The sequence below is a fragment of the Egretta garzetta genome, unplaced genomic scaffold, assembly GCF_000687185.1.
Source record: "Egretta garzetta isolate BGI_Z169 unplaced genomic scaffold, ASM68718v1 scaffold374, whole genome shotgun sequence".
Classification (NCBI taxonomy): domain Eukaryota; kingdom Metazoa; phylum Chordata; class Aves; order Pelecaniformes; family Ardeidae; genus Egretta; species Egretta garzetta.
In genome coordinates this window covers 2,024,749-2,043,772 of record NW_009259419.1, presented here as the reverse complement: position 1 = coordinate 2,043,772, position 19,024 = coordinate 2,024,749, and the positions used below count along the sequence as shown (strand labels likewise).

At 46.2% G+C, this 19,024-nt stretch overlaps 1 protein-coding gene across 1 annotated transcript in view; it reads right to left on the bottom strand.

The window, feature by feature from the left end:
- RCOR1 (REST corepressor 1) overlaps positions 1-19,024 on the bottom strand; it is a 108,189-nt gene that overhangs the window by 41,806 nt on the left and 47,359 nt on the right. Inside the window, exon 3 of the mRNA XM_035892435.1 lies at positions 2,010-2,093. Coding sequence (XP_035748328.1) covers positions 2,010-2,093 — 84 coding nt within the window. The remainder of the gene's footprint in view (positions 1-2,009; positions 2,094-19,024) is intronic.

The following is a 19,024-nucleotide window of genomic DNA, read 5'->3' as shown; positions in this document are numbered from 1 at the left end:
AGCAGGATTTGTTTTTCACAGTTCACTTTTAAGTAATGCCAGGTAGAGAAAGGAATAACTGATACCTTTCGGTAGCATCAGCTCAAATTGACACAAGACAAAGCAATGACCAACCAGCCCACTCTTACCCCATTCTCTCATATTCCCTGCACAGCTACCCTCTCCCCATCTGCTAGAGTCTTCTTGCCACCCCAAGGTCCCTTCAGCCACCTCTCCCAATGCTCCTGTGGGTTTTTTTACTACTACTAGATGCTGAATTTCACAACTCCATCCCTCTACATCAATTAGGCACCTGGGAGATATTTTGTGTGTCACATATAGTGCAAGAGCATCATACTTCTTTCCCCTGAACACCGTAATTTTCTGTATTTTTTTTGGAAGGTGAAATCACCAATGAGCCTACATTCTTACAAAAATGTCAAATCTTGAGAAATTTCTTCTTGCCCTCTTCTTATATTCATATTGTTTTCCCCAACTTTATCATACCAGCAACAGTCAACTGCCACCTAGTTTTTATCAGTGTCATACTACATTTTTAATTACCTCTTAGGTTCATGACATCTTAGCAGCTACATCCTCTTTCTGCTCCGTAATATCCTTACATATTTTTGTGCCAATTGCCACAGAATACTCAGTCACAGATTATTTTACTCAGTTCCACATCTCTTCACTCCTTTTTCCTCCTCCATTCTCATTTCCTATCAGGCAGGAGTTAAATGTTGCAAATCTGAGCTGAGATTCAAAAGACACTCAGGCTTGAGAGGCAGCTACAGGAACCCTCTGTGTCACAGACAACCCACAAAGAGTCATTCCTTTTGGTGGAAGCAACAGTTTCTTGCTCTTACACCTTTTCTAGCTGTAGGTTTCTAGATGTAGATAACTGTCAAATATATCCCTCTCCTCATCAGTCTTATTTAGTTCAGCATTCAATAGCCAGCAGGGAGCAGACAAGACACCACTGGTAGGAGAGAAGGCAGACATGATCCTTGCAAAGCCCTTTTTATCTGTAGATCACAGTACCATCATCCTTCTGTAATTTAAGGGGGAACTTGCTCAGTGGAACAAATGCCTCAGGACAGAGCCCAGCCCTTTCATGACAGAGCCAGTTTGTGCACAACCTCTGCTGCCTGAATTTGCAAATGCCACTACCTCCTCACAAGTGTGTTGTGATGCATCTTAGCCCTTGGCTCTAGGGGAAAACCAGGTATCAACTTAATAGTGCCACCACAAACAACTGCAGAGGAACAGGAATGCAAGATTCTCAGTCCCAGAATCAGAAAGGAGAAAAAAAGGTACAAGCACAAAGTCAAAAATAGCTCCTTTCAGCTCCCTCCCCCAAAAGCACTTAGGTTTAGTTACTGCATTCAAACAGCAGCCCTTTAATCAAGGAGTCCTACTTATTCATGAGGAGAAGTGTAGCTAGACAAACCTTTCAAACACTAGTTCTGCCATCTGGCAGCAGCAGTGAGACTTGTTCCTAGACACACACAGAGCACTGGTAATTGCCCTCACGTGGAATTCCAAGGCACTGCAATTGTTCTGGCATTTAAACCTCCATGGGCTCCAGATGTGGATTTTATTTGTTTCTTTGTGTGGGGAAAAAGGTACTACTACTAATTACCATATATTCCTCCCTACCCACCCCACCCCCCTTTCATTCTGCTCTGCCCAGTTATTTCTGTCATCTTTTACAGCACCAGCAGCAAAAAAGCAGATAGCGTAGGCCTGTGGATAAGTATCTTAAAGAATTCCTACCAAGGAAGAAAGTGTGCCATATCTCTCCTCCCTTCCCTGCCTCCATGGATGTAACGCTCTGAGCAGCCTGCCCAGTGGGGAACAAAGCTCTTCTGGGGGATTGCTTTGCAGGCTTTTTTTTTTTCCCCCCTCTCAAATTAATTTCAAATCATAATGGAAAGGTCACAGACCTCTCTACTGAAAGTTGCAACTTTGCATTCTTGAAATGACACATGTAAGGGAAGGGGGGAATAAAAGTATTTGAAGAGACTTACATTTTGCTTCAGACAGATTCTGGTTAGGTGACCAGACCAGCATGCCAAGATTCTCTCTCTCCTGACTTCGCCTTGCGAGTTTGGCTTAAGAGAAAACAGATACAAACAAAGTTACACAGAAAGTAATTTCAGATGCAAAATGGATACATAAATGACTTATCACACATCTGCAGCTTTTAATCAAGATACAAAACCCATCCACAGAGTTAAAAACCCATCTTTCCATTCAGACCTGAGGCTTTTCCTTGTTTCTTCAATGCATCACTCCCTATATAACACGACAGATACCGCACACTCACTCTTTCATGCAGTACACTAAGAAGCATACGTTACATCTAAATTAAAAGTTAATTAATGTTTCTCTTCCAGCGTACTTGATTATTTTTCTTCCAGCCATCGTTAAATGAAAAAGGGAGGAGCTAGGCTCAGGCAGCAGGCTCCAAGCCCCTGACATCATGAGACCGTACTGTGCAGCTGGATTAACACTTCAGGGTAGACACATGCGTGAACCTCCCGGATTTCACTGCTGAGCACCTCCCCCCCTGCCCCAAGAGCCCTTCTATGCCTTTTTTTTTGGAAGGCCCCCCAAGGTGACACTGGGTCCCCCAGGTCAGAATCAGGCCCTCTGCCCAACCGCTCCAGAGATTCTCATGCACTCACACCCACGCTGCGTACACGCACCCATGCTCAGAACACAAGTCCGTTTTTAACCCGCGTAACGCCTGGCTGGCATGAGAGCTCTGAAAGTCTCAAGTGAAGAACCACAGCTGCATGTAGTTTGAAAGAGCAACCTCAAGCTAAGGTACATTTCAACAGCAAGTTCTTGTGAATCTGCTGTTGTTCGGTCACAAGCAGTCAGAAGAGGAGGAGGATGAGAAGAGAAAGAAACTTGCTCTGTTGAGTCAGCACACACACAGCCAGCTCAACTACCCACCCTGGCCGAGAGAAACTCGCAGGTCTTGTTATGAACGAGTGCCTACAGTACTACTTCCACTACAAAACATCACCTAACGCTCAAGTTTTATGCAATATTTCAACACAATGCTATTTTCTCTGCACTGTGCAATTAGACATATAACCAGCACTTCATGATGTATTAAACAAACAGGTCAGAAAAGATCTAGTAACACCAAAGATGCAATGCCAGGATGCTGTCGCATGGCACAGGGTATGAAATCAGAATATTATCTGCTCACGTGTGTCTGCTGCAGTGTAAAGAGGCCTGCTAGCATCCAGGTCCTGCTCACCTGAACCCACCAGAAAGTTTAGTAATTACAATGCTATGAACGCTCATTACTTGATGACTGGTTTTAACCTGAAATCTGCTCAGCTAACAACAGTCAGAGTTTAGATGACAAAAACATTTTAACATTAAGCTTGAAGCACAAATAGCATGTATTAAATGTAACCAGTTGCCAGCAGCCTATTTACATCGAACTAAATTTTTTTCATGACAAACACCACGATTATCTTTCACACAGTTGGTTTGGGTTTGTTGTTTTTTTTTTTTTCATAAAGAAACCTGCACATACAAGATATTTTGTGCACTGTACATGTTCATTGCTTTCTACACTAGGCAGAAAAACAGGAGTGAGAAGAGACAACAACAGCCTCTGGTGGCAAGAGATGGGGGGTGGAGACCAGGCCTACACACAGAACACAAAGGGTGTCTGAATTTAAAGTTACAATGCTGAATTTAAAATTACAACTTCACAAAAAAAGTCTTAAAACATTGGGGATTAAATTTTACTTCCTTCCTCATTTCAAGTCTAGGTCTGGATTGGAAATAAAGAGGCAACCTTAAGCCATCTCTTTAGCAAATTTTGCTCCTCACTCTCCCTATCCAGGATGGTCTGTCCTACAGAAGTCTAGCACAGGGTTCAAAATACAGAAAGAAAAAGAGACTCTCTCCTCCCTTTGCATTACAGCACATTCTCATCCCATAAAAATACTCAAAGACAGAAATTGTCAGTCAGGTCTCCGGGAAGTTAAACACTTTCCACCCAAATCCCAATGCACCCCCAGGAACCCACTGCAGTTCAGGAGCCTGATGCCCAAATTCTGTGAGGCTTCACACTAGGCAAATTGTCAGCCTGGATTTACCACAGTCTCACTCACTGAACTAGCGAAACCCACCTAACTCAGGAATAAGTTTTCTCCTAGTTTATCAGGCTGAAGCTCCTCCCTGACATGTCAGGCGCATGTCCCTTTCAGGAGCAGAGCGCCACTAGCTCAGCTCACCCACAGCAAGGTGGGTGAAGTTTCACCTCCCACGGTTAAAACCCCAAGTTACGCTTTGGGGCATTGCAGAGGGAGCACCCCAGCCTTCCTGGCTGTGAACTGCAGCAAGCCCTGGGAGGTGACAACCAGTGCAGGGAGGTACTGCAGGACCTCATGGCACCCAAGTGGGGTTGGTGAAATGTGTTCCTCATCCTCCATCACAGCTCCCTCTCCAGGCACCCAGGACCTCCCTTTGCAAAGGCAGTGCCTTGGGTTAGGAGCTACCTCCTTCCAGCCCCACATCCCCTCCCTTCCCTGGGCCTCACACCCAAAACAAGAACCCCCTGCAGATGCCAGGCTTCATACAATCCTCAGGACCCCCTTTCTGCCCAGTTCCCACAGCCCAGCTTCTTCCCCCTCTGCCTCCCTCCAGCCACTCAGTAGCAACAACCAGCCGAGTTACGCTGTACTTAGAAACGGGTGTAAAGCAGCACCTCCGGTATTCCTGCGACATCTCTCCCACCCTGCCTCTCCACCCAAGCCCAGGCCTGTCCACCCTCAGCCCTCATTCCTCAGCATAGGTAGAGGCCAGTGCAAGGCACACAGCAGGGTTAAGCTGAAACTCATGCTTCTCTGCAAAGGACAGAAGCACCTACATGCCAACACACATAGAAGGGCAGGGGGTTGTGAGTGGGAGGGTGTTTCTCAAACATCCACAGAGGCTGAGACTCCCTCCCAAATATCAGGAGGGACTTAGCCTGCCAGCCAGCTCCTTCACCTTCCACCACCTCTTCTTAAGGGCGGAAGTCACAAGGATGGAAGCAGTCTGTTTGCAGTGGTGTCCAGCGACAGGACTAGGGGCAATGGGTGCAAACTGAAACATAAGAGGTTTCAGTTGAATATGAGGAAAAACTTCTTTACTCTAAGGGTGACAGAGCACTGGAACAGGCTGCCCAGGGAGGTTGTGGAGTCTCCTTCTCTGGAGATATTCAAAGCCCGCCTGGATGAAGTCCTGTGTAGAATGCTCTAGGAGAGCCTCCTTTAGCAGGGGGGTTGGACTAGATGATCTCCCGAGGTCCCTTCCAACCCTTGCGATTCTGTGTGATTCTTCCCCATCACCCCTTCTCAACCCACACATTTACCGTCCCCTGCATACAAGGCAGACATGACAGGCATTCTTCCGAGTCCAGTGTTGACCCCATCATAAATACAGGCAGCACAAGTACTCTTGCTACCTGACATAGCAAGGAAGAGCCATGAGAGAAGGGAGGGCTTAGAGCAGAGGGGTTATCACGTCCCTTTCCTGCATCTTTCTGAACACAGCTGCAAGGCTCACCAACACAGGGCAATTCCTTCCCCTGTCCCCTGCTTCTGGACAAAGGATACCAGGGTGAATGCAAACACTCTATACTTCAGTGACAAAGCTATAAAGCTAATTCAATTTAATCCATTATATATTCCATATAAAAATAGCCACGTAAGGAGGGCAAGGGTTACTCTTTTTTTAGGGGAACAGATCCATTCAAGATCAATGGGGTTTGCTTGTTTAAGCAACTGCAGTTAAACCAGTGCAACCTGTGTTTAGAGAAGCTGTATATTGGCAGATGAGATCACCTGACATTTCACTTAATCCTGCACTTTCATCTAGGCTACCGACCAGGTATTTGTAAAGTCTCCATGATAACCATTAGCTCCCTATCACAGCTGTTGTGGGAGCAAACACTCTGTAATAACTTTCCCACTGCTGGCTTTCCTGTTTGTCCCAAGCCTGGGAAGAATCGTGGATGCTTCCCCCATCCCCAAGAGGAAGAATTTCTACTACAAGCAGCACCCCCTAAATTTTGTTCCACTGCCAGAATTCACAGGGGATGCAAGCTCTCGTTGCCTTTACCCAAGCAGAGATGTACAGTACCACATTGCTTTTTCCACACCAGTTCCGCTACCTCTCTCTTCCCTTTTCCCCAGAACATATCCCTACCCCAAGGACCACATGCTGAAACAGAGGAAGGAACTGGTCCAGGTTAAAACTCACTTTGTGAAGAAAATGTTATTTTTAAAGTTCATCCCATTCACTGATGTGGTTTCCTGCCCAAGCCCAAACAGTTCAACAGTACAAGGGAGGAGATGAGGCAGGGCAGAACACCCATATATCAACATTATTCTAAAAAGAAGTTGTGGGAGCTTCCCCCCCCCCGCAGAGCTGTGAGGACACATCTCAATACCAGCACGCATGACCACATGGTGTGTAGGAATATACTGATTTGCACAGCAGAGGGACAACACTGTGGTTAGAGTTCCTAGCAGTTCTGCCTGTGGGCTGAGGCTCTCCGTCCCCGGGGGCTCCCAGGGCTGTCTGTGCTACGGCACCAGCCTGGCACGTGCAAGAGCAACCCACTGCAAGGACACAACACCCCAGCCCACAGCAGCTACAGCTCTCCCCCAACTTTTAGAAAGCTGTTGCAAGACTGCCCCACAAGAGAGGTTTCAACCAGCAGCAGCAGTCAGTTCAGACTCCAAGAAGCATCAGGCTGACTTAAAAACCCTTCCTGACTGAATCTTTAAAGCATGTCTTTCCCCTGCTGTGAAGGTTACTACACGAGACAGCCTCACTCCCAAGCATCTGTCTGTCCAATTTTCACTTGGATACAGAAAGATGTCAGTCTTGCTCTCCTACTACCACCCACGAAGTTTAAAGCCTCAGGGGTAAATCCACCTTAGACCCCATACCTGAGGGATCCCAGCTCACACAGGAGGAGAACAAAGAGTGAGAGCAAATAGGGGTTTTTTGCCAATATATATATAAAAAAAAACCAAACCCCACACCAACACACAAAACAAAACTTTTAAAATCCACTCCCATCCTCCCAGAGCCACACTCCTCTGCTGCATTTACTCCAAGTCAGAGAGCAGAGGGTCAACCTTGCCAGGACCCTCTGCAGAAACAAGAAGAGAACCTGCAAGTTCCTCACAAGGAACTTCTTAAAGGACACCAAGCCCTTGCGAGTCCTCTCATGTGTCTGTTACCTTAAACCCTGGGTCTGCACTCCATCCCTACACCAAGAAATACACAAGTATCTCACATCTACAAGGATCTGCAGGTATTGTAACTTCATATTTTCTTTTAAGCAAACTAAAGTTGTACCAGTGCTGGAATCAAGACTGTATGAATAACCTCAGTGTTGAACGTGCTGCAGAGTTTGCCATCATGAATACATTTGTGTTGACATGAAACCACAGATCTTTGTTCAAGGCTCTCTCCAGAACATTGCAAGAGAGCCAAAACATGCACGCGTGCCCTGCAGGCTCCTCAGCCACCACACTCCGCAGAGGTGCTGCAAATGGACAGCAAAAGCACGGTTGAAAGCAACAAGTACGCTTCTCTCACCACCCCCAGCCAAGGTGCTATGAAGTCAGGGCACCCGACCAGGGAAAGGGAAATGACTCCAAACAGAAACTACTAAAAGCCACTGTACTGCACACTTGAAGTCCCCGCTACAGGTCAGCAAGTACCATCCCCATCCTTTTCACCCCTCCCAAATTTCACATGAGCCATGGAGCAGCTGGCATCAGTAAAGAAGGAAAGCTGTGCCTAGCAGTAATACCAATCCCTTCATCCCTCCTGAACCTCCTTTTGGTGAGATTAACTAAGGGCCTCTGAAGAGCTGTGTCAAAAGGCCAAAGGGTGAAGCTTGCACTTCACAGCTTGAATCCATCCAACACCTTGCCACTTCTGAAGGGAGAGGAGGTCCTGCTCAGCCAGCATTGCTCTGTGCTCCTGGCACATGTTCCCTGCCTCTCCCCCACATCCTGTGTTGACCCTGGCATTTATCCCTCCAAGCCAAGCACATTCACTAAAAGTAACCTGGCAAAATAGAAAGCAAACAGCATTTTCCCCAGTTATTAAATCAAATCAGCTGACTGCAAGATGACACAAACAGCCAAGCGGGTGCACAGGGAGCAGCAGGCCCACGTGGACAGGGGCCTCTCTGCCTTCACCCCACAGAGCTTCACCCCAGCACTGCGAAAGAGAGGGAGGGAAGCTGCTTCCCCCTCCACCAGCACCAACACCTACTTGAGAAACCAAAGCAGGGAATATACCTGAGCTTAAAAAAAAAAAAAAAAAAAAAAAAAAAAAAAAAAGGAGTAATACAACAAAAAAGCAGTTGGCTCTAACTCATACCAATTCCTAGTTTTCTACCGCATATCCCAAGACATGTGAGAATGAGGAAGCAGGGACAGGCAGGATACCTCTCTCAATCACAGCACCAGTTTAGGCTGACTTAAGGACCACTGGTGGAATGACAGCATACATGAAGAGCAGGGAAGAGGACAACAGAGCCCAGCCTGACGCATCTCATTTCATTTTTCTTCTCGAAGTTAGAGAAGAAACGTGCCAGAATAAACTTAGTGGGAGCCGAGGCCTCTCAAAGAGCCACCAATCACTCTGGCGCCTATTATTTTGCTTCTGTGCAAGGCAGCGGTGCCAGCTCCCACTTGAGTTCCTGCACTTTGAGGGAGCTGCTCTGTCTTGCAGCTCTCCCCAAGGATGCTGCACATTCCAGCTGCAGCTGTGAGCTGCTCAAGAGTGCTTTGCGCTTTGCTTTTGGCACCTGTACTGACCCCTCAGAGAGATGATCCTCGTCTCCTGCAGATGCCAAGACACACTTCGCTCCCAGCTCCATCCTGCCCAAGTCAGGGTGAAGCTCTGCCAGGAGGCCTCCAGCATTCTTTCTTCTCCCTAACCCTTTCAGTAGTCTCTGATGTGAGTTTTTGCTGTTGCTGTTTGCACAAGGCATTTCAGAGCTATTGAAGCCCTCTGAGTTTCAAAGCAAAACACATTTAACACATGACTATGTGAGAGCACTGCAACACACACACCGTGAAGAGTAGGAATCTACTGCTAGTCAGTTCCTCCATTATTTAGAAACAGCAAAAGGTAGCTCAGAAAAGCACATCCAGTGCCAGGTGCTTGATACAAATACACACTTCTGTACCTTCTCTGGAAGGCAAATACAGGCAAATCAAAGTTTAAAAAGCACTTGCCAATAGAAGTACAGAGAATTTTTCAGGTACTGATCTTTTGCAAGGCAACAGGTAAGAAAAGATTTCCAGATCTAAACAACATATTTCATGAAGTTATTAAAGTTTACACAACAACTGAAATCTCCAAGGTACAGGATGGCAAGATTCCCACCTACAAAGACTACTGCATTGCTAACAGTACTTATTGATCCCCCCATAACTGGTACTAACTCATTCTTAAATCACATATTGCAGGTTTAAAAAGAAAGACTAAGAAACACCTCTTCCTTTTAATATGTAACCTTCAGCATTATGTATAAAATATGCATTGTATAATACCCAAAGGTGAATAGATGTTTTTATTGTTTGGGGAAGAGCTGGAGATGACATATAACAACTTAGCTGTTGAATGCTGCTTAAAGCAGTTTTGGACCAAGTCTAAATGTATTTACTCCTAATGAAGTGAGATTAAACAAGTGCTTCCATTCCCAAACCCGCATTTTCTTTATGACTGTTAAACAAAATAAGACAAGGGAGGCACTGGCTCCCATAGTTTAAAAAACTCACTCTCGCTGGTTCATTGATATTTCTTAGGCTCACAGTGTAATTGTAAATGCGCAACTGCAACACAACAACAAAATACCTACGTGGCACAGGAGAATTCAAACAAAATAGAGTCAGAAGAAAAGCTTTTGCTGCCTTCCTTCCCCGCTGCTGGCACTGGTGTCTCAGCAGCAACTCAAAGGCGTTTGAAGAACTCCACTGCCCATATCCATCTTCTCCTGCATGTGACTTCTCCCCAAGGAGTCAGCAGATACTGTTTGTGGTCCCCTTTCATTTGGTTTTTTTTTTTTCTGAGAACTGCCCAGATATAGTAGCTGGTACCTCATAGAAATACGATATTTGTACACACCATAGCAGCATGAAATGCAGCAGAACACTTTAGACAGAAATCTTGCAAGTTGAGGAATTTTTTTTTTTTAATTAAAAACTTACAAATTAAGCAGCAGTTAGCTCTTCCTATACATGACTACACCCGGCTGGCACTATAATCTACATGCAAATAAAGTTTTGAGGGCATTTTTGTATCTGCCTAGGGAAACAAAGGCGACTATTTGGGTTTCTATACAGAGCAGCAGCACTGGAAACGCAGGCTGAAGGGGCCTTACTGCCTCAGAGTAACTGTAGGTGCTGTGCTACAAAAACCCATGGTATCACACATTACAGCAGTGTGAAAAATATTGCTTTAAAAATTACCCAGTTAAAGATTAATCATCCAGCAATGATTACAAAGGTCACTTTGCAGTGATAAAAATTATTACCATTGGAAGAACTGGAAGAGAAAACGAGAAAAAGCATGGATAGCAATACAGTTTCTTCTCCTTTAAAGTCATCAAGTTCAACACATACTAAGTCTGAACTTCACTTCTTTATATGTTTTTATTTTATTTTAAACTTTTTAAGAACATATACAATCCCAGATGCCTTTCCAGTTTAAGAGCTAAAGCAAAAGTAAAGCAAAAGCTGTGGCCTACATTTTGCCCACAGCCCAGGCCAGACTGAACAATGAAGCCAGAACAGATGTTGAGGCCTCGCCTTGATTTTTTTCCCCTGAATAATAGGAGTCCACTCATTCTTTCCTGCAAGCAGGTGGCACCAATGTGCAGCCATAGATGAGGTCTGAATAACTATACAAGCAAACAGCCTTTCAATATACACTCTAAGTGTGTAAAATTATTTTTTCTACATGCATGCAATTCCAATCCGAGCTCTGCAGCAAGTTCTGCATACACAAGCCCTGCAAGCCATACATGAGCAGGAAATACATTAACATAACATCAGAAGCATGAATATACCCACTCACACACTCAGTATTGAGAAGCACACCTCTGGTAATCACAATGGGCTTTTGTCTAGACATGGCCAGGGTTTTGTACCAAAACGTGAAAGGGTTGGAATTTGTTTAAAGAGAGACCTAGGTATAAAATTAAGAAGAGAAAATACACATTTGACTAAGATTTTACCACAGATCTCTTGCGAGCCTTTTTAAAAATGTGAAAATTTGCACCATCCACTTTTTTTTTTTTTTTAAAAGGAGGAGGGCTAGTAACTATGCTACAGCGATCCTGAATGCACAACCAAAAAGCAGGCAACCAGAACAAAGCACAAGCCTGTAGCGCACGCGTCGGGTTGGAGCTACGAGGCTCACCTGCCCTCCCAAGCGCACTTCTCCCCCCTCAGCATCACCAAGAGCATCCCCGGCCTCGCCAGGCTGCAGTTCAGAGCCACAGCAGCTCCAAAGCTCCATCAGGAGGACTGGGATAGGACTGGACCCGTGCCACCTTGCCCATCAGTAGCAACAAAAGCAAGCACACACACACAGAGCCTCGTGGGCCCCAACATGCCCTATGGCTACCACCCCACAACCACAACTGCCACACTTGGGCCCCACACCCTGCCACCAACCCTGGGAACCCCTGGCACACTCACAGCCCTACAAAAAAAAAAACATCAATGCAGGACCTCCACAGAACCATGCAGCGAACCATTTTAAAGTTTGTTAAAAATAGGTAAAAGCATGCACACAATTAGTTCTGAGAGCCAAGCGACAAGCTGAGCCAAGCTACATGAGCCAACTACTGTTGGTTTCTGTTCAATCTCCCTGAACACTGCCCCAACAAGAAGATATTTCCTTCCTTCCTTCCCTCCATGCTATTTCCCCTCCACTTTCATTTAGTGACCAAGTAGTCACACAGGCACGCCTACATGTATGTGAGTAAGATCCACGTATAGAATTTAATATACAGAAAAGGAACAACAACAACAGAGCACAGTTCCCTCAAGTGCCAGGTCTCGTGCTGCCAACAAGTATCTAGGCACCGACAAATCTATTTGAAGCCAAACAGTCTGCTGATGAGGAAGCAGAGATAAGGCAAACACATCTTCCTCTCTTCCCATCACAGATCTTGGTTCTGCTGCCTCCCTTGTTCCTTGACAATCAGCAACTCCTACACGCACAGCTCCTCATTCACATGGTCTCCCATGTCTTTACTAAGCCAGCCCTCAGCTCTTCCCACCCATTGAATGGGGTCTTCTGTTGCATTCTCATACCCTCAGCAAGAAGAGCTGTTTGGGCCCAGTCCTGCCCATTATTCGCAGGCAGCACTTAGGAATAACGAGACCATGACCAGCAGAGACTTCCTGAGCCTGGCACTGCATCATTGGATTTAATGGCCCTTCATGGGGCGGGGGGGGGGGGGAATCCATCAAATAGTCTAATCCTTTTTGAACCCATTTGTAATTTTGGCATCTACAACATCCTGTGGCAGAGTGCTACAATTTAATTACATGTTTGTTGTCTGAAGGAGAACAAAGAAAGCCCATGCACACACTCCCTTCTCAGATCTGAAGCTGCTACCCAGTCATTTCATTTGGTGGCCCCATTTCCTGCCTTATGAGAAGCAGAGAATAACTGCACCCGTTTCACCTCCTCTGGGTCTCTTGCTTTTTTTTTTACAGACCCTCCACTGTGCTCCTCTCGGTCATCTGTTTTCCAAGCTAGACAGTCTGGGCTTTTCTGCTTCTCCCTTGTACAGAGATTGGAAACAATTCCTGTACTTTTAGCTAGTTATCTTACAGCTCTGAGAAGCATGTATGCATGGGGGAGGGATGGAAACGGGGCACAACCAGAACTGTACGCAGTGTTCAAGAAGAGGGTACACCATAAGATTTATAAAACATGCCATAATGAGGTTCTGTTTTGTTCTCTGATGCTTTCATAACAGCTTTTAACAATACACTTGCCTTTTCACTATTACCATTGAGTTGATTGAAAAACCACTATGACTCCCAAGATCTTTATCTAGAAAGGCAACAGCTAATTTAGAGACCACTGTTGTACACATACAGTTAAGGGCTGTTCCACCCTACCCTACACTCCCCCCCCCCCCCCACACCCCCAAATATTACTTAGCACATAACAACAAGTGTCACCTGTCATTTTTACAGCCATGCTGTCACAAGACCAAACAGGTTGCCCATTCTCCCCATTCAGCAGATATCCACACTCCCCCTGCTATCCCCCTTATCCCGTGTGTGTCTTTACACATTGACAAAAGGACAAACCAGCTGTTAGTAGTAAAAATAAAAATTGAGAAACAAAAATAACAAGACGTAATTTGTCATGGGGAATACACATGCGACACTAGTCTGAGAGCGAGAAGCGTATGGTGGCTCCTCTCCATACCCCAGCTCTAGGACACCGCTGGCTTCTCAAGGCTTCTTCCTGCAGGAGACGTGACATAAGAAGCAAGAAGCCAACAGAGGGTTTTCTTGGACCTTGCAGCTCCCCCCATGCCTTCTCCCATTAAACAGCAATGCTGTTTAGACCACTGACCCAAGTACTCCCCACTCCTCGGCTTCAGCCAACCCTTTCCCATTCCCCCACACCCTGTGGGGAATGACAAGAGGAACAGAAAATGGGGGAGAGGGACAAGTGCTTTTGCCCCTGCTCAGAAGAGACAATCCCGCCACCCCAGCTCTAGAAAGCACTGAACACTCTCACCCATAGAGCAGACCTGGTTTCCCCTGCAAAGCTTCAAACTTGGCCTTCATAGGCCTGCACAAGCACTGGCAACCCAAACAAGCAGCATTTTACTCATCTTTCCCAGCTGACCTGAAAGTAAGTAAAAAAAAAAAACAAAACCCAAAAAACTCAGTCTCAAGCGTTCACAAAGCAGAGAGATTACTTTCTGGTATTTTTAGCAACACCTCTTCCCTTCCCGCCCATCCAGAGTTCACATGACAGCATCCTTTTGAGATAGCTTACACTGATTAGTAAAAGTAACAAGTGCCTAGAAAGCTCCAGTCGATTCTTGGTTAACATAAAGTAACTGGTTTATTTTTTTCCACCACACTTCAAAAACCCTTGCCAAGAGATAGTGAGGAACAGATCTGACTAACTAGAACCTGGTCTCCAAAGAGGGGATGTGGGCACTTCTCTCCTCCTCCTCACCCTACATCTCAGGAGTTAAGAGAAGGAGGTAAAAAAAAATAAAAAAAAAAATCATCACAACCAGCTTGCTCAATGGCTTACGAGCTAAGGCTGCTGATCAAACATGTTACTGCTTGGCAAGACAGTACTGTGAAGGGCATGCAGAAAGGACACAGTGGTGTCTCCATCCAGACAAGAATCCACTCAAAAGGTCAAATGAGAGAGAAATTCCATGTTACTGTACTCTTGAAGTACCAAATCTCATTTTACACAGTAGAATGAATCAATCAGCAACAACTAAGCACAGGCAGCTCTAAAAGACAGTAAAGATTTCTCACATTATTATTCTTTAAAACCTGGGTCAAACACCAACGCTTTTCAAGGCCATAAGCCAACAAGCCCATCATGTACAGTGGCAGACACACATCTTCCAAACCCAGCTGGGTGCTGTGGAGAAGCTGCACATCCAGGAAGGTACCACCACTGCACCTCCTTGCTGGAGGTAGTGTCGTCCCCAAAGGCAGCAGAATCAGGCCCTGCCAGCATGCCCAGGAGAGGCCTCACCTCTGTGCTGAAGTCATCTAAACTAACCCAGCCACTTCAACCCAAAGCTGGTTTGGCAGAGGTTACACGAGTGGCCTGGCTGACAGAGGGGCAGAGGTGGCAACGTGAAAAGGGGGCACAGCCTCCTCCCCGACGCAGCCATCTCCAGAAGCAGATACCTATCCTCAGGCCAACATGAGTGTATGAGAAGCGTGTGTATCAAATCCCACCCAGCACTGAGTCATGCAACAACATGGCATGCAACTGCAATCAACAGGCTGTGAGCATGCCCAGTTTAACCCACACAAATCCGACTTCTAAATGTCTGTGACAGTTGCATATCCTCCTCTCACCCCCATACATGACAGTCTTCCAGGTCCTTATCCTCACAGCACCCCTACCAGCAGACAAGAGCTTTTATCAACACACACACACACACACAAAGCACAGAGTGCTAGGCTCACAGGACTTGAGCCAGGTTCCCCAGGCCCTGTGTTAAGAGTCCCGACTGTAGGTCATCCTTCCTCATCATCCCGCTCTCAGGAATGCTGAAATCAAATAGGAGACCATAAATAACACATTTGTAATATTTCAAATCAGATCTTAAGAACTCAGTCTACTTCCAGCTCTCCTTGGAGCTGACTGTTGTATTCATTAGCTCGACAGATCCCCAAGGCACAGATAGTCCCTCTCCTTCTGTCTGCATGGGGCCTGGCTCAACAGGGTACTGTAAGGATAATACTCATACCCAAAAACACAAAGTCAGATTTAACATGCCCTTGAAATGCAGGCAGCTCCTGGATCACATTTTTCTGACAGATTTCACAATTCAGTTTGTTTTTCCCCATTTTTGCCAAACTCAGAGGCACAGCAAGGACTGTAGCTTAACAATCATGGCAAATCTTAAAATTTTGTTTTTAACATTCAACTTAACAAGTTATCTGGTTCTTCTCCTTCTCCTGCCTTCAAAAGAGTCTCAGAACTAGTTTGTCTTGTATCTACATTAATAATTTCAGAACAAGAAAGCAGTATGATAACTACAAGAGAGGCTAAACACTTAATTCATTATCGCCCCACACCATGCACCACCTCGCACTCATTCTGCACTGCTGGTCTGCCCATTCTCCCACCTTGCACTGAACGTAACTGATCCTAAAAGGTGCCAAGCAACAGTGAACTAAACCCTGGCAACAGGCTCTCAGCCATAAGCTGCAAGTACACTTGCAGCCCAGATGAACAAAACAGGGGCAGAGCCCTGCAAAGATGTTGGATTTTCCTGAGCTGCCTCTGCTTTGGGATTATGCAGTGCTGGCATTTGCATACCACAGCATATTTACAAAGAAATCAATCCGGACACAAGCATGAAGGTGAACATGGAGAAAGGCCCGTAGTGCTTGGGGCACCCCACAGAAAAGCACATAGCTTTCTGCTCTGCTTAGATGCTTCAGGGAAAAGCAAACTGGCTACGACCTATTGACATCTAAAGCACAATCCCTTTCCCCACCTCGTTTAACAAAGAGGACAGAAGTTTGCCAGCGCAAGGCCTTACAAGCTCTCTAAAATGCAACCACCACGTGGCGAGCGTCAGGAGCAGAGCTCACACAAAGAGCCGAGAAGCAAGCAGGAGAGGGGAGCAGGCTGGGAAAGCCTCGGCAGCCAGGAAAGGGGGGAAGGGGAGACCAAGCCTTATTCTCCAGCCATGGACACAAGGAAGCAAGCACAAAGGGGTCGGTGAGGCTAAGCAGATGAGAAGCCAGCCGACTGCCAGCCTGGCAGCATAGATAAACGGAGGAGCCAAGACCCTGCTGGAAGGAGAAGAGCGTGGTTTGGAAGAGCGCTGAGGGAGGAACCCGGCTTGGCGCTGCCCCGGGAGGGGAAGGAGGAGACACTTCCCGGCAAGGCAGAGGAAGGCGGCTTGCACAGCACTTACCTGCCCCGTAGCACGTCCCTCATACCGCACACGCTGCGGCACGCTCCTCCTCTCACACACAGATACACAGCTACAAAATTAACTTAATTTTACTGTGTTCAGGGCCATTAGTCTTTCCAATCTGAGGACCAAGATCCTATTCAGCACTTAAATGCCTCTTTATTGAGGCTGAAAATTCTTCCATTTTCTCCCATTTAAAAAGAAGAAAAAAAAAAAAAATCCCTTTTAGACATAATTCATGCTCAGGGCAAAACACCCCCTTCTCTCCCTTCCTTCCAAAACCCATCATCACAGCAAAAGCAGCCAGAGCATCCCTGCCTGTGTTAGGAGCCCAGAGGTCTCGTTTTCCCTTCCTACAAATTATATAATGGTAAACAGCTGCTGGGGGCTGGCCACTGCATTTTTTGATAGCAATACAGCTGTGCCTCCTCACACATCAATTATGCTGCCCTGCACTGGACAAATTCAAAACATGGCTGCTAAGCTCATTTTCTTTACCCAGTGATAACTGGATAACTCCTTAAAAGCAACCAGAGGCTCTCTGCAGGGCACCGTATTTGCACCCCAGCCACATAAGGAGACATTAAGCAATCACCCGTCTTCCTACCTCCAGTGCTACCACCCTGACCACTCCAGAGCACTATCTCCACACTATCACCTTCTGAGCATCAGTGATCCAATGCAGCCTCTTGTTCTGCCACCAGGTCACTTCAAATCCAAACCTCAGCTCCCCAGCTTTTAGAAAAGTGCTTAATGGGGCTTACATACACCCATACAGGAAGAAAAAAAAAAAAAAAGGGGGAAAAAAAAAAAAAGAGCAGCAACAAGAAGAAGGCAGCAAAGGAAACAAAACACACAGGGACGTAAAGAGGACAGAGAGCCTCAGGGGAGTGACAGTATTTAGAAGAGCCAAGCTATTAGAGACTTAGAAGTTAAACCATGCTAAGACTGCGGGGCCTTCAAAGAAAAAAGGCTGCGCAGGGCATCTTGGAGAACACAACAGCCTTACAGGTGCATATGTGGGCTGGAGCACGAGAAAAGCTGAGACACACTGGCACCAGAAAGGAAAGCAGACTGTCAAAGAAAACTACAAGGCAAGGCAGGCCAGGGAATCCACATCATCTACCGTAGCGAGAGGCTCTGCCAAACATTCTGAGGCACTTGCATCTTCCTCAGCAGAAAAGCTGCGTGTCCCCTTCATTTCTATCCTGGCCTGCACTTTCTCCATAACTTTCCCAGCACAAGTTACTGCATTTACTGAAAGAATACCATTTTCCCCGACATCTGGATTTTCATAGGCTGCTATTTCAGTAAAAGTCTGTTACCTTAAAGCATAGACTACAAGACATGAACTATGAAACAGGGACTAACAACCACCATTCTTAGCAGCTGAGCGCTGATCTGCAACTGAGAGCTGTAGGTACTGCCGCAACACTGATTTCACCCTGTGCATTTGAAAGTCTTGAGTCTTCTGCTCTGTGCCACCACCACTCAAATGCAAATTGCTACAAGTCCAGTTATATCTATGTTGAAGGGAAAGAATGAGTGTCAAAATAATTCAGGGTAAGTCAACTCCACAGACTTCTCTCTTCTACTCCTCCTCCCCCAGAAAATCCCTCAGCCTGACCTCCCTCTCCTTGCATGCACACAGCCCCTCGGCAAAAGCTTTGCACACATTAAACCAATACTTGTTAGCATGGGCAGGGACACTGCCGAGAGCCTCAGCTCCCTTTAAGGCATGCTGTGATTGGTCCAACTTTCTAATGAGAAAACTATTTGTAGTCAGACAGTCACGATGCTGGCAGTGATTCTTGGTATAATTCTGTTCATTAATAACTAGCCTGAACGTACAACAGCAAAGGAGTAAGAGTCCACAGCCTGTAAAAGATGCCAAGCTCCAGTTAAAAAATAAAATAAAACAAACTCAAGAGTAAACCAGCTTCACTAAACAAGACTGAAGCTCTTTTCCTGTGGCAGATTTCTGCAGGATTCATTTACTGTGCAGAGTGACAAGAACATCTTATTCTACTTGTTCCTAAGATCCCACCCTAGTGATGCCCACAGACGGCGCTGGCTGGCTGTACCGGGCCCAAATGCAAGCAAGGCTCCCAGCTCACTCTTGTTAACACTTCCTACGTCTCTACTTGCAGAGCCCTGTGTGAGGGCATCCAGCTGCAGCTCTGTGACAGGGGCTCACCCTCCCACACCTCTGCAGACAGCTCTCCGCTATCCTGCAACAGCTGTGGGAGCTTCCTGCAGGAGCAGTCACAACATGTCCACTGGACAAGACACAGAAGAAGCAGGGAA